Raw genomic sequence first — 13,281 nt, forward strand, 5'->3', positions numbered from 1 at the left:
TTATTATGGTGTTCATTATCATTTGCAGTAATAATGACCTGTGCACATTCTAACAAAACATTTTACCATGGCAGGGCTTGTCTGGACAAATTGGACCTATTGGTGGAATGGGAACATCAGGAGAGAAAGTGAGGTTTGAGATGAAGAAAATAAACTTTACAACAAATTCAGGCTTTCATTGAACTGTGTTACCCAAGAAAATTACATATAATCGATTTAGGTTGGAAATGATTTTAAACTTTTGTTTTCTGTGAAAGTAAGTGTTTAGACGATTACTTTAACATTCAGCCTCATTTGCACCGTCTGTCTTAATATACAATTGACTTGTACTGTTCAAATTATCAATTTCAATCATCGTACTATTCCTATTAAGTACAGTACTACTCATTATCTCAAGAATGTGTCCTCGACATAGGATTCTGTATTTGTGTAAAAAAAAATTATGTAGAAAATAGGGCAAAATGGAGAAGATTGTCATGGTCCCTACATTCCATGGGTCTATATATATATATATATATATATATATATATATATATATATATATATATATATATATATATATATATATATATATATATATATATCAACAACAACAACAACAACAACATGCATTTTAAGGCCATTTTCCCTGCTAGAGCGGGGGTTAGCCTTGCGGTCCCCGTGACAATCTTCTCCATTTTGCTCTATTTTCTGCATCTCTCCTTGTTAACCCCCTTGCCCGCATTTCTTCTTCGACCATCTTTAGCCAAGTCTTTCTCAGTCTTCCTCGTCCTCTACTTCCTTCTACATTCATTTCCATCACTCTTCTCAACCAGTCACTTTCATCCTTCCTCAACACTTGACCAAACCATCTCAACCTGTTCCTCTTCACAGCATCAATCACAGGCTCTATTCCCATCATCTTTCACAATTCATCATTTGTCTTCCTCTCTCTCAACGATACTCCGCACATCCACCGAACCATTCGCATTTCCACCCTTTCCAGCCTTCGTTGTTGCTCTACATTCATTACCCATGTCTCGCTCCCATAAATCATAACACTTCTCACACATGCAGCATACACCTTTCCCTTCAGCTTCAACGACACTCCCCTCCTCATCAGCACGCCACTCAGTTCCCGAAACTTCTTCCATGCACATCTCACTCTAGCAACTGTTGCCGAGTCTGATCCACCTTCTCCATTCAGCATGTCTCCGAGGTAACAAAATGTTTTCACACCTTCCAGCTTCACGCCGTCTCCAAGATCCAACTCAACATTTCCTCCATCTGCAGCTCCCTCTGTGCACACCTTACATTTGAATGTAGCTGCCACACTGGTTAATGACCCTCTCAGACCACTACATTTTTGATGAACCCACTCAGCGCACATTGTACATTGAATGGAGTTCACGCCGACACCCTTCCTGCACACAGCACATGGCCACTTCCCAGTTCTTTCCACCTCACCACATGCTTTACCACTTGCCATCACCTTCGTCTTTCCTATATTCACCTTCAGACCTTTTGTCTCCAGACATTCCTTCCACTTGTTCATCTTTTCCTTCAGTCCATCCATACTTTCCGCAATCAACACCAGATCATCTGCATACAACAACTCCGACGGTAAACTATATGTATATATATATATCGATATTAAATTAAAAATGCAATTTAGTATAATTACCCTTTTGTGTTGTAAACTTCATGAGAGCTATTGTAAATATCAAACTCGTGAAAGATGTATGGTTTCACACTCGTACAACAACTCTTCTGTTTTAAAGGGAGAACGAGGCCAAATGGGTTCCTATGGACCACAAGGCGAGAAAGGACCGATGGTAAGTACCATGGCTGCATTTTCTACCTTAAAATATACTTGTATGAAACTGCAGAAATCACAATTTATATCGTGCAGTGCTCATGGTTTCTATCGCTAAAAACATAGTATTTTTTAATATGAATTCAGCATTAAGAAACAGATCAAACTAGAAAGCATCTCATATTGCAAAGCCTTTCCGCGTCCATGTTGTACTCGAACTATACTTCACGGAAACAACAGTTTAAAAAATTGTACATTTTATTAATTTGTGTTCTCCATATTCTCATAATAAAGGTTTGTTGAAGATTTGATGACAAAAGTTCAAATGGTAAAATCGTTATGGCCTGGACAGATACACTGAAGCTCAATGGTAAATAAATAAATAAATAAACACGAAAGCCATTAAAAAACATGGCGTCCCGGAACTTGACGCGCTGCTGTGGAGCAAATAAGGGTTATTTAGAGTTACTGTGACTTTGCCCTTTCTCATTTTGGCTTTTTAAAAGGTTGTAAGTTTACACTCACCGTTTAGGTGTGTATTTGAGTTTACACTCTTTTTGACTTTTTAAAAGGTTGTAAGTTTACACTAAAAGGTTGTAAGTTTTTCAGCACTTGAGGAAAGAAAGGCTTTTATTGCTAATTTTAGTGACCACATGGTTTCCTATGATTATTGTTTCACTGAGAGATAAGTCAGTGCATCTTATACACCCTCATTAACCCTACCCCGGCACACCCCTTCTTTTCCAGGTTATTATTTTATCCCCCCTCTTTCTCCCTCTCCACTTACCTTTTCATTTTTGTCTGGGTGTTATTTCATCACCTGTTTTCCCTTCCTGTTCTCTCAGCCCCCTTCTTGATGTTTTTGAGTTTGTTCACCCGTTGTGTCCTCCCCATTCCCTTGGTCTTATCCTTCTCTGTGCCCAGTATTCATTCATGTTTCCTTCAAACCCGCTGTTTATGTGTTTCCCTGCTTTCCACTGTATTTTTTACTGTTTTGGTATATGTTCCACCTCTGATGAGCCTCAATCTTGTATACAGAAAATCCTTTTTGAGACAGATTGCCAAGAACTTACCCCATAGGCTGGCACAAATAGACAATCATTTTTACAGTCCATAAACCTCCAGTCAGTCTACTTCAGTCAACCTCAGGATGAAGTCCTCCCTCAACCTGTGTTGAGGGTTTCATCATAATTGCCAAGTGTGGATTGGTGAGAGGGAGTTGCCCATACAGCCAGTGGTAAAAGAAACGTGTCTTTAAACATGCCATCAAACAAGCAGCTATTGTATACAGTGCATTCAGAAAGTATTCAGACCCCTTCACTTTTTTCACATTTTGTTATGTTGTAGACTGATGCTGAAATCGTTTAAATTCATTTTTTCCCTCATTAATGTACACTCAATACCCCATAATGACAGAGAAAACAGGATTTTAGAAAGTTTTGCAAATTTATTAAAAAGAAAAAACTGAAATATCACATTGACATAAGTATTCAGACCCTTTGCTATGACACTTGAAATTTAGCGCAGGTGCCTCCCATTTCTCTTGATCATCTTTTAGATGTTTCTACACCTGGATTGGAGTCCACCTGTGGTAAATTCAATATTGATTGGACATGATTTGGAAAGGCACACACCTGTCTATATAAGGTCTCACAGCTGACTGCATATCAGAGCAAAAACCAAGCCGTGAGGTTGAAGGAACTGCCTCCAGAGCTCAGAGACAGGATTGTGTCGAGGCACAGATCTGGGGAAGCCTACAAAAAAATTCTGCTGCATTGAAGGTTCCCAAGAGTACAGTGGCCTCCTTAATTCTTAAATGGAAGAAGTTTGGAACAACCAGGACTCTTCCTGGAGCTGGCCGCCCGGCTGAACTGAGCAATTGGGGGAGAAGGGCCTTGGTAAGAGAGGTGACCAAGAACCCGATGGTCCCTCTGGCTGACGTCCAGAGATCCTGTGTGGAGATGGGAGAAACTTCCAGAAGGACAACCATCACTGCAACACTCCACCGATCTGGGCTTTATGGCAGAGTGGCCAGACGGAAGCCGCTCCTCAGTGAAAGACACATGAAAGCCCGCTTGGAGTTTGCAAAAAAAGCACCAAAAGGACTCTCAGACTCTGAGAAGCAAGATTCTGTAGTCTGATGAAACCAAGATTGAACTGATTGGCCTCAATTCTAAGTGTCATGTCTGGAGGAAACCAGGCACCGCTCATCACCTGCCCAATGCCATCCCAACGGTGAAGCATGGTGGTGGCAGCATCATGCTGTGGGGGTGTTTTTCAGCAGCAGGGACTTGGGGACTGGTTAGGGTTGAGGGAACAATGAACGGAGCAAAGTACAGAGATATCCTTAATGAAAACCTGAAACAGAGCGCTCAGGACCTCAGACTGGGCCGAATCTTCACCTTCCAAAAGGACAATGACCCTAAGCACACAGCCAAGACAACGCAGGAGTGGCTTAGGGACAACTCTGTGAAGGTCCTTGAGTGGCCCAGCCAGAGCCCAGACTTGAACCCAATCCAACATCTCTGGAGAGATCTGAAAATGGCTGTCCACCGACGGTCCCCATCCAACCTGACAGAGCTTGAGCTTGAGAGGACCTGCAGAGAAGAATGGCAGAAAAAACCCCAAATCCAAGGTGTGCAAAGCTTGTCGTGTCATACCCAAGTAGACTCGAGGCTGTAATCGCTGCCAAAGGTGCTTCAACTAAGTACTGAGTTATAATAAAATATATAAAATAACCACATTTAGAGGCCATTTTCCCCCGCAAAGCGGGGGTTGGCCTTTTTCGGGAACCGTGGTCGTTGTTGTTTTTTTTGTCCCCTTTTTGAAGCAATGTTTTACGGCCGGATGCCCTTCCTGACGCCAATCATTTTTGCCGCCTTTAACGACAAACAGGGAATTACCAGTGAACTGGTACTCAATTAGCCGACCTCGGAAGGATGACAGGCTGAGTCAACCCCCCTGGCGTTAATTCAGCGATCGCCCGGGATTCGAACCCAGGATACCAGGAATCCTAAGCCGGCACCCTAGCCGCTAGCCCAACACCAAGGCCCAACAACGCTAGCCCAACACCAACTAAGTACTGAGTTAAGGGTCTGAATTCTTATGTCAATGTGATATTTAAATTTTTTCTTTTTAATAAATTTGCAAAACTTTCTAAAATCCTGTTCTCTCTTTGTCATTATAGTGGGGCAACTTAGCATAACAATTGTGCATTTTGTGAGGAAAGCACCAAATTTGGCACACTGGTAGACTATCATATTATGAAAAGATCTGGATATTGGGCCATCTCAGATTCAGAGATTTGATTTTTGCAAGATTTCGATTCGATTGGGATCGAAGAGAACACCTTCTTCGTCTTCTGTACAGTGAAGTTGCCAGCCCTGAATTCTCTGGCTACATCTGGGTGCTTCATTGGGAGTGCAACCATGTCCCTCAGGTGAACAGGGACCCACCTGGCATAGTGTGGGTGGTCGAAGGCATGGAACCATGGGACCAGTTCCGTCAGGGCATCAAGGTACATCGTGAATGAAGCCTGCCGCAGAGAACGCACGTAGACCAGTACCAACATCTCTAGTTCCAGCACAGTTGCCCAGTACTGGAAGTTGGGAATGTCTTCTCCTCTCTGGTGACACCAGTCTTCGACCTCGGGCAGGTCTTCTGCATCATCAGCATATGTCATACAGTGGCGTTCATACGCACGGTGTTGCAGGATGTGCAGTGCCGCTGCAGTGATTTGATGAGCTCTTCTTGTGCGGGTGACGTGGGCAGCTCGCAGGAAGGAGTCGGCCGTCTCTGGCGTTGCAATCGCAGCTTGCAAATCTGCAAAATCTGCAAATCTTGCAAAAATCAAATCTCTGAATCTGAGATGGCCCAATATCCTGATCTTTTCATAATATGATAGTCTACTAGTGTGCCAAATTTGGTGCTTTCCTCACAAAATGCACAATTGTTATGCTATATTTAGCTTAGCTGCCGGACTATTATGGGGTATTGAGTGTAGATTGATGAGGGAAAAAATGAATTTGAACGATTTCAGTAGAAGGCTGCAACTTAACAAAATGTGAAAAATGTGAAGGGGTCTGAATACTTTCTGAATGCACTCTATCCCAGGACCTTTAAAATATATCTTCCCGCTACTGCTGCAGCATAAATCCCAGACTGGAGCTCTCCACCCTTTCCTATATTGGCCTAGTGCTTCTTCCATATTTATTCCAGCTTCCATTAATTCCTTCTCTAATGTTTATTTCCATCTGTTTATTGGTCTATCGAAGTGCCTTATACTCTTCATCCTGCTTTGGTATTGTATTTTCACTTGTCTTTCCTCCATTCTTTCAATATATCGAAACCATTTCAGCCTATATTCACATATTGTCACACTCACTTGAATTATTTGTCTATTAATTACATACTGTTTGAAGGCCGGTTGCGTCCCATCTATTAATTATGTACGTCTATTAATTCCGTACTGTTGGAATATACCTTTAGACTCCTGAGATCCCTTAGACCTTTGAAGACCCTTTAAGTTTCCCAAAACTCTTAAAACCTCCAAGACCCCAAATACCCTAAAGACCCCAAAGACCCTGAAGACAAAAAATACCCAAAATATCGCAAAGACCCAAAATACCCAAAATATCCTGAAGACCCCAAATACCCAAAATACCATGAAGACCCAAATGACACAAAATACCCTGAACACCAAAAATACCCTTAAAGACCCAAAATACCCTGAAGTCCCTTAAATACCCAGAATACCCAAAATACCTTAAAGACCCCAAATAACTAAAATAACCAAAAGACCCGAAGATTCTTAAAGATCCGCGGAGACGTTTAAAGACCCAAAAGACAGCAAAGATTCAAAATACCTAAAAAGACCCTTAAAGACCTCGAATACCCAAAATACCATAAAGGTCCTTAAAGACCACAAATACCCAAAAGACCCTGAAAACCCAAATTACCCGAAGACCCAAATGACACAAAAGACCCTAAAGATCCATAAGACCTTTAAAGACAAGAAAACTCAAAAGATCCCAAAGACCCAAAAGCTCCAGGGGACCCAAAAGACTCAGATGTGCAAAAAGACCCCGAAGACCCTTAAATACCCAGAACACCCTAAAAGACACGTAAGACCATTTAGGCACATTAGACCTGTTGCTAATCCCTGTGTATCGTAAGAGCGTGACCAAGGGTTGGCGTCAGGAAGGGCATCCGGCCATAAAAGCATTGCCTCAAACAGGGAACCATGATTGTCATGGAGCCCGCAAGGCTAACCTCCGCTCTAGCGGGGAAAATGGCCTTAAAACGATCATTCATTCATTCATTCATTCATTCATTCTTGATATGAGCCTCATTATATGCTCCTATAACTTGGTTACAAATAATTCAGTGACAAAAATATGAAAATTTCATTCAGGTTAGTGGGAACATTCATGGGGCCCTCCGTGGCCGAATGGCTGCATTGGTGTAGGATTTTTGACAGTTGTGGTCATATACATTCGAAATAAAAGGATCAGTGAATCATATTTTTTGAGCAAATACTCCTACATGAGCCTCAATTTTCATTTTTATATTTTCTGATACTGTACATTCCTCCTTTTTCACAAAAGTGACTTTAAAGTGTTATAGGCTGTCATAATTCCTGTGTTTTTTGTTATTATTTACTAGCAAAGGTACCTGTCAGTGCCTGGCAATGTCGGGTGCCTCCTCTCACCCCTTCCCCTCCCTCATCCTACTCCTTCCCATCCCTCCTTCGACCCCACCCCTTCTTCTCCCTCTTCCTGCCACCTTATTCGACCCCACTCCCTCTGAACTCCCACCCTAACCCTTCCCCTCCATCATCCCACACCACACCTTCCCCTGCCCCCTCCGACTACACCAGCTTCCACTCCACCTCATATCTTTCCTCCTCCCATCCCTCCCTTTGGAATCCCCCCACTTGTTACACTTTTTCCCTCTGGACTCCCATCCCTTCCTCTCCTTCCTCCTCAGCCCTCCCCTCACTCCTGCTCCCACCTCACCCCCTTCCTCCAGACTTCCAGACTATTCTCATCCCACCCTTCCCCTGCCTCCTCCCAACCCCACCTCCCTCTGCCTCCTCCCACCCAACCACTTCCCCTCCCTCTGGACTCCCACCCCTCTCCCTCCCTCCTCCTCCCACCCCTTCTCTTCCCCTCCCTCTCACCCCTCTGGGCTCAAAGCTAATATCTCACCCCATCCCCTCGCTCCAGACCCCAGCCCATCCCTTCCCCTCCCTGTTCCCACCTCCTCCAAGTCACTGACAGTGAATAAAGCGTTTTTAACCACGTTTGGGAAAAATATGTCATTAAAGTAGAACCCGCTTTCAATTCCTAGCAACCCGAGTTTCTGCATTGCCATGTGTTGTGTCGAAATGTGCCCCTAAGGGACAAATTGATTGATATGCCCGAAATAAGTCATGGTATCGATCCTCGTCGCCATATAATGGGGTGTGTTCAGCTACCAAGTTTATTGTGGTAAGCACTCGAGCAAGGACTAAATTCAAAACCATTGATAAGGAACAGCTGGCTTGGCAAGTGCTAGCTATAGCTGCGTGGTAACTGAACACACCACTGGACACATTGACAGCATACGATACAGTATACAGTATATATACAAAACACTATCAAAAAGACAGGGTTTTTTTAATTATAGACTTCAGACATGAATCGCAAGTATTGCAGGTCCCAGTGGAGTGACCCCCTGTCTATCCTTTGGAGGAATGAATTAAGACAACAGTGCAGGATGAGCGATGGCAGCCCAAAATTACTGCAAGTTCATAATTTGAAAACTATAGCACATACAAAAGTGACGCACAATGCGATTTGTAGGTTTGAAGATCAGACATTCGATGATGTGAGTGAGGAAAGTTAAAAAAAAAATTGAGTGAAAAAAATCGTGCAGAAACTATAGCGGCCTGTTCCAAGGCAAGGCGTTCTTGTAAATTAGTTTAAATAATTAGTTTAAATAATTAAATATTATTTAAATAATAATTAGTAATTTTATTATTATTATTATTATTAATTATTATTTATATTTATTATTTAATTTAATTATTATTATTATATTTATATATAATAATATTATTATTATATTATTATTAATTATTATTATTATTATATTATTATTATTATAATTTAATTAGTAATTATATTATTATTTAAATAATAATAATAATTTAAATAAATAATAATAGTTTAAATAATTAGTTTAAATAAATTAGTTTAAAGTTTAAATTAGTTTAAATAGGCACCTTCCCAAGGTGTTCCAAAGCAAGTATTTAAACTAATTTACTTGTTTAAATATATGCCTTCTTATTTTGTTTGCATTTCTTCTTCTTGGCTGTTCACCAACATTATTTCAGTTTAATTTTTGCTAATTGTTAAAGAAAATAATTGGCCTATTTATTCCATCTTTCATCCTAATTCAGTAAAAATTTGTATCATATTTGCCAAGAGTAGATCATTTGGAAAATCCAGATCTTGCGCAGATTATTCATAAACTGCTGCACCTCTTGTACGCCCTCCATTACCTTACACATAATTTGATCCAAATGTCAAACCATTCCAGTGAGATCACACATCGTTGTCTTTCTTCTGTCTTTATTTCAAAGCACTTCCCAAGCTTCCTCCCATCAATAATGCAGCAACATATCCATTCACGTAACTTATTTGGTACTTTATTCCATTTTAGTGGTATTTCAGTGTTATAATAATACCCACATAAATTTTCTCCACTCTGAAGCCACAAGCTGCAATGTCAAATGGTAAAAAGATTTATAAAATAAATGAACAAGGCCTTTTCATATTTCCACTCTTTTTTCTAAAACCTTTCTGAGAGCGAAATTCTCGTCAATAGTTGATCTTCCTTTTTTCAAGCCAGCCTGCTGTTATCTCATTCTCATTATTGCTAGCTTGATCCTGTTTAGCAAATCTCTCAAGAATACTTTACTTGGAACAGATAGTAATCTTACTCCATGATAATTTTTGCATTCTTGTCTTCTTCCTTTGAAAATACAGTGTATATATTGAATATATCTATAATAATAAAAGAGAAATTGTCTGTTGATCCAAGAACAGCATACCTTAGAGAGCAATTACCATAACAGGCATAACAGGGTTTTATTTTAATTATTGTTTGAAAGAGAGAGAAAGACAGATAAGTTAACATGGTACTTTAAAGAGGAAAAGAAGAACATTTAAAGAGAGGAAAATAACATAAAAACACACAGCAAGAGGTTATATGTGGTGGCAGAAACAACAGGACAGGGAGACGAACATCTTTCTGCACATTATAGTGACACATATCTAACCTCACAATTTATTACGTATGCTTATTCTAAACAAATATTAAGGAGATAACTGAACTATACTAAGCCGTTTTATTAACCCATAACAGTCATTCCCACAACAATATATACTATGCACCAGTATATATTGAGGAAGACTGAGAAGAAGGCCTGTCTGACCAAAAGCTTGTCCAAATAAAGATCGTCCTGAAGCTTCCTACATCAGTAACTCATTTTATTTCCTCCGGTTCTCTATTTTATGCAAATGCGGCACACTACTCGTATGGTGGAGTTTCTCGCACATATATACATATATATATATATATATATATATACATACATACAGTCACGTGAAAAAGTAAGTACACCCCATGTAAAGTTTTGACTTTATCAACATATTTCAACATGCAGCTATTTGATCCTCATTTCAACAATACTGACAGATAAAGGTGATATAATATAACAAATATCATGAAACATTTACATTTTGTAGTCCATTGTATAATGTAAATAAACATAAATGCAAATTTCACACGTGGAAAAAGTAAGTACACCCCTACATTTATCACTACTTCAAATACCTAAAATTAGAATCAGGTGCACCAGCTCAGGTGCAAATGATTAGAACATCGTTAGAGAGGATCTTGAAGGAACCTGTCTTATTTAAACCTCAGACATTTACTTTGGTTTGCTCTTTGTTGTTGAATTGTGTGGCGTCACCATACCTAGATCAAAAGAGCTGTCTGAGGCCTTCAGAAAGAAGGTATAGATGCCTACGAGTCTGGGAAGGGATTTAAAAAGATCTCCAAACAATTTGAAATCAATCATTCAAGTGGAGAAGATTCCAAACAACTGCCAACTTGTTCAGGCCAGGCCGCCCCAGCAAGTTCAGCCCGAGAGCAGACCGCAAGATGCTGAAAGAAGTCTCTGAGAACTCCAGAATGTCATCATGGGACCTACAGGTGGCTCTTGCCACTGTTTATGTCAAAGTGCACGAGTCTATCATTAGAAAGAGGCTGCACAAATTTGATCTACATGGGAGGTGTGCCAGGAGGAAACATTTGCTGTCCAGAAAGAACATCAGGGCAAGACTAAAGTTTGCCAATGAACACCTTGGCAAATACCAGCACTTCTGGAACAATGTGCTCTGGACAGATGAGTCAAAGGTAGAGTTATTTGGCCACAGTACCAGAAGACATGTTTGGCGAAAACCAAAGACAGCATTTGACCACAATAACCTTATACCAACTGTAAAGCATGGTGGTGGAAATATTATGGTTTGGGGCAGCTTTGCTGCATCAGGGCCTGGGCAGCTCAACATCATAGAATCCACTATGAATTCTTCATTGTACCAGAGGGTGCTTGAGGATAATGTGAGGCCATCTGTCGGAAAGTTGAAGCTCAACCGAGGGTGGACCTTGCAACATGACAATGACCCTAAACATACCAGTAAATCCACCAAGGAATGGCTGAAAAGAAAGAAATGGAGGGTTCTGGAATGGCCAAGTCAAAACTTGTATCTAAATCCCATTGAGATGTTGTCGGGGGATTTGAAACGAGCTGTGCATGCAAGAAAGCCCTCAAACATTGCACAGCTGAAAGAATTCTGCATGGAGGAGTGTGCAAAAATTTATCCCAGTCGATGTCAGAGACTGGTAGACAGTTATAAAAAACGCCTACTTGAGGTTGTTTCTGCCAAAGGGGGCAATACCACCCATTAGAGCCAAGGGTATATTTACTTTTTCAAAAGAAGGAAGTGGCATCTCTGTTAATTTTTTGTTGAATAAATTATTGCAAAGTCAATTTTCCATTGTTTTTTGTTCAATTAGATCACCTTTATCTATAGATACTGCTTAAATGAAGATCAAATATTGATATGTCCAGTGTCCACATATGTTAAAAAGATAAAAAAACATTTCATGGGGTATACTTACTTTTTCCACATGCGAAATTTGCATTTATGTTCATTTAAATTATACAATGGACTACAAAATGTAAATGTTTCGTGATATTTGTTATATTATATCACCTTTATCTATCAATATTGTTGAAATGAAGATCAAATAGCTGTATGTTGAAATATGTTGAAAAAGTCAAAACTCTACATGGGGTGTACTTACTTTTTCACGTGACTGTATATATATATATATATATATATATATATATATATATATATATATATATATATATATATATATATATATAGAGAGAGATAAATAAATAAATATTTATTTATTTATTTATTTATCTATATATATGTACTGTATATTGCATTTGAGACATGTTGAGGCCAGTGAGGTGAAAATGACAAACAGGCATGTATCTTAAATCATTTTATGCATTTTTTAAAAGTTCATCTCAAGTCTAATCGATCCTCAATGGCAGTAGTGGACTGCAGAAGGGTAAATCACTGACGTTAGTTTGCATCCTGTCGACAATCAGTGGCTTTTTGCAGGCTGATTTAGGACGTGTTATTGGCGAGCACTGCATTTCAAGCTCGGTTTGGCAAGTGGTGTGTGAGTGAAGTCTATAAAGAATTTTTGTGATGCCAAAATGCATAATAAATCTCTCAGTTCGCTTACAGGTTCAATGTTGCCATTAATAGCAAAGATTATATTAAGCTTCATTTTAACCCTCTTCTTTATCGGTAGCCATAACCTGAATTTTGTAGATATTGATGTTTGGAGAAAAATGGTCTGAACATCTGTCCATTATTGAAATTTATTGTTATTTTTCATCCTTTTACTGATTTATATCAGTACTTTATGCCATCTACACATCAATGACCTACAATACATTGTTACTTGCAAAATCGAAGATTTTTCAAGTATATTGGTCGGTTGCGTTTGTGGTTCTGTCTGTCTGTTTGTTTGTCTGTTTGTCACCAGCCTACAGGTCACAATTCAAAACCGATCGTCATGAAACTTCACCAAGATCTTCACCAGATCTCCCGATGTCCCTGCTCTCAAATGTTGTGTTTGTGTGCTTCCCCTTCTCTCCCCATCTTGTCTACCGCTCCCCTTATTATATACTTTGCTTGTCTGTGATTTTTTTTGTGTGATAAATGTTAGCTCGTTCACGAGCCTCGATTCTGTATACAAAAAAAAAAAAAAAATTGTATAGGTCGTCCCAATTGAGAAGCCTATTGATTTTGAGGTCAAAAGTCATCTGGAGGTCAAATTTC

General features: G+C 39.7%; 1 protein-coding gene across 1 annotated transcript in view; it reads left to right on the top strand.

Annotated features, from left to right (window-relative positions):
- LOC137433187 (uncharacterized) overlaps nucleotides 1–13,281 on the top strand; it is a 275,834-nt gene that overhangs the window by 122,143 nt on the left and 140,410 nt on the right. The window contains exons 21-22 of the mRNA XM_078783996.1: nucleotides 75–128; nucleotides 1,761–1,814. Coding sequence (XP_078640122.1) covers nucleotides 75–128; nucleotides 1,761–1,814 — 108 coding nt within the window. The remainder of the gene's footprint in view (nucleotides 1–74; nucleotides 129–1,760; nucleotides 1,815–13,281) is intronic.

Source organism: Myxine glutinosa, chromosome 8, assembly GCF_964187855.1.
Source record: "Myxine glutinosa chromosome 8, kmMyxGlut1.1, whole genome shotgun sequence".
Taxonomy (NCBI): domain Eukaryota; kingdom Metazoa; phylum Chordata; class Myxini; order Myxiniformes; family Myxinidae; genus Myxine; species Myxine glutinosa.